Raw genomic sequence first — 2,829 nt, forward strand, 5'->3', positions numbered from 1 at the left:
CCAAGCAGGTGGAAGCGCGCAGAGAAAGAGGAAACGCTCGCACTGCCGCCCAAAAAAAAAGAAGAGGAGGCGTCACGGCCTAACTCGACAAGGGCGGGCGAGGGGCACAGACGACCGTCCCGCTGGACGGCATCGGGCAACACGGGAAAGTAGCCGATGTGGGGTGTGCGGGGGTAAAGTGCAGAAGAGAGGGAAGGGAACGCAGCAGGGGAGCGTATGAGGACCTCCCCTCCCACGCCAGAACGGTCAAGCACGCGCTCACCCGAGTCCGCGCCCTGTCGGCTCCGCCTCGCACCCCCCACCCCCACACCCCGCTGCTCCTCCAGCGGCCGCTCAGTTCTCCCGTGGCGCGTTGCGTGGGTCGAAAGAAAAAGTGCGCGAAGGAGGAAGCACCAGCGAAATGCCCACGGGCAGCGACGAGAGAAACAGCGTAGCACCAGTAGCAGCAGCAGGATGCGAGAAGGTGCGATGGGAAGGGGCTGGGGCTTGACGGTCGCCACGGGGGCCCTCTCGCCTCCCCCATCCCTCCTCTCTGGCCCATCACGCCCGGTGCTCCTCTCGTCGCTTCCCCTGCAGCCCTCTTTTGCCGCCCCCGGCACGTGGCGCGTTGCCTCACTTGGGCGTGTTGTGGAGGTGCGCCGCCACGACGCGCGCGATGCTGTACGTCAACCCCTTAGCGTACGGGATGTGCAGGAACTCGTTCGGCCCGTGCGCGTTGCTCTGCGGGCCGAGGAGACCCGTCACGACAAACTGCGCCTCTGGATACATGTCGATGAGCATGCCGATGAACGGGATGGCGCCACCCATGCCCTGGCACGCGTACGTGTTGCCGAAGGCCTCGGTGCTGCCCTCGTGCAGCACCTCCCGCAGCCACGGCTTCAGCTCCGGCGCAGCACAGCCGTTGCCGGCGCCCACGCTCTTGAAGGTCACCTTGGCGCCGTACGGCGGGTCTGCCTCCAGGATGCGCTTCATCGCCTGCAGTGCAGCCTCGGCCTTCACCAGGGGGGGCAGGCGCATGGAAAGCTTCACCGTCGTGTGGGTGCGGATGACGTTGCCGGCGATCTGCGGGTCCGGCAGGTTGGCGCCCGTCACGGTGAGGCTCGGCTTCCAAAAGTTCTGAATCGCCAGCTCGACGTTGTCGCCAGGCACCGTCGCCACGCCCGCCGCCATCGCAAACTGCTCCTTGAACGGCACCGCCTTCATCGCCTCCGCCGCCTTGGCCGCGTAGGGCGGGATCTCGCAGTGGGCCTCCGGGATCGTCACCTCGCCCGTCTTGCAGTCCTCGATGCGGCTGAGGAGGTCGCGCGTGATGCGGAACGTGTCCGGCACAACGCCGCCGGCGACGCCACTGTGCATGCTCTCCGTCAGTGTCTGCACCGTCAGCTCGCCGATCGCAACGCCGCGCAGCGACGTCGTGAGCCACACCTGCGAGTAGTTCATGCTGCCGCTGTCCAGGCACACCATGAGGTCCACCTTGCCGATGCGCTCCTTGCAGCGCTCCATGTAGTAGCCCAGGTCCGGGCTGCCGGACTCCTCGCCGGCCTCGATCGTGATCACGACACGGCCGTGCGGGATGCCGTGGCGCTGCAGCGACGAGATGGCGGTGACGGCGGCAAAGAGCGCGTAGCCGTCATCGGCGCCACCGCGGCCGTACAGCTTGCCATCGCGCACGACCGCCTTGTGGGGGTCGAGACCATCCGCCCACGGGCGGAGAGGCGGCTGCTTGTCCATGTGGCCGTACATAAGCACCGTGTTCTTGGTCGGCTCGGTGCCGGCGATCTCGACGAGGAGGAACGGCGTGCGGCCATCCGCGGTGATAAAGTCGTACGTGAGCCCCTGCACGTTCTGCGCATTCATCCAATCAATGAGGATGCCAAAGGCTTTCTCCTGCAGGCCATTGGTGGCCCACTCCGGATCGAACTGCGGGCTCTGGTTCGGCACCTCGATGTAGGCCGAGATAGCCGGTACGATCGTCTTATCCCACTCGGACTCCACCGTCTGCCTCACCTGGGCCCAGACAGCGGACATGGTGGCGAAGGTGCAGAAAGAAGAGAGAGCGGTGAGCAGAGGTGGAAGGACAGCGGCAACACAGAGAGAGAGGGAGAGAGGGTCTGCGCGGAGAGGAGAATGGAAAAGCACGATGATGGTCGATAGGCGATGAAGCTAGAGGAAAAACAAAAGGATGCGTCTGTGTGGGTGGAGAGGGGAGGGGATGAGCTTGTGTGGTCAGCGTCTGTGGCGCTCGGAGCAGGTACAAGAGCACAGGGCGTAGGGCGAAGCAGAGAGCGAGAGGGGGACGAATGCGCGGTGGAGAACGGGTCATGTGAGAGCGGAGGAGCTCGGATGGGGAGGGGGAGATGCGGGGAGAGAGTGACGCTTTACACACCTCACACGACAGCGGGTGGCGAGGCGCTGCAGCACGACGCGCCACTTACGCAGCCGAGCCGCCAGCACGGCACAGAGTCGCTAGTCGGTAGAGCAGCGTGCGTGAAAGCTTCAGGGGCGCTTTCTCCTTTCTCGCTGCGCGCTCTCACTCCTGCCACCACCCGCAACGAGAGTCCTACGACCCCCCTTGCGGCGCGCACTCAGAAGTAGCCGCCCAGTGCAGATGATCGTGCATTCTCCGTCAGGGAAGTGGTAAATCACAAATGAGAAAGATGAAAGGACATTGCCAGAGGAGGGGGCAGCGCGTGCGGGCGCACACAAGCGGGTGGCCGCTCATGCCTGCCGTGGCACAGCCATCGCCGCCTAGCGCAGCTTCTTCTTCATGCGCAGGTTGGAGCAGTGACCGCAGGCCTTCTTGCGGCAGTTCGTGGCGCGCACCGGCAG

General features: G+C 65.1%; 1 protein-coding gene across 1 annotated transcript; it reads right to left on the reverse strand.

The window, feature by feature from the left end:
• Positions 1-612: 612 nt before the first annotated feature.
• On the reverse strand, positions 613-2,028 carry LDBPK_312060 (succinyl-diaminopimelate desuccinylase-like protein; the record flags this gene model as incomplete). The annotated part of the gene is made up of 1 exon (XM_003863247.1): positions 613-2,028. One exon carries the CDS (start codon positions 2,026-2,028, stop codon positions 613-615), a length of 1,416 nt encoding a protein of 471 aa, XP_003863295.1.
• Between the last annotated feature and the right edge of the window lie 801 nt (positions 2,029-2,829).

The sequence above is a fragment of the Leishmania donovani genome, chromosome 31, assembly GCF_000227135.1.
Source record: "Leishmania donovani BPK282A1 complete genome, chromosome 31".
NCBI classification, from domain to species: domain Eukaryota; phylum Euglenozoa; class Kinetoplastea; order Trypanosomatida; family Trypanosomatidae; genus Leishmania; species Leishmania donovani.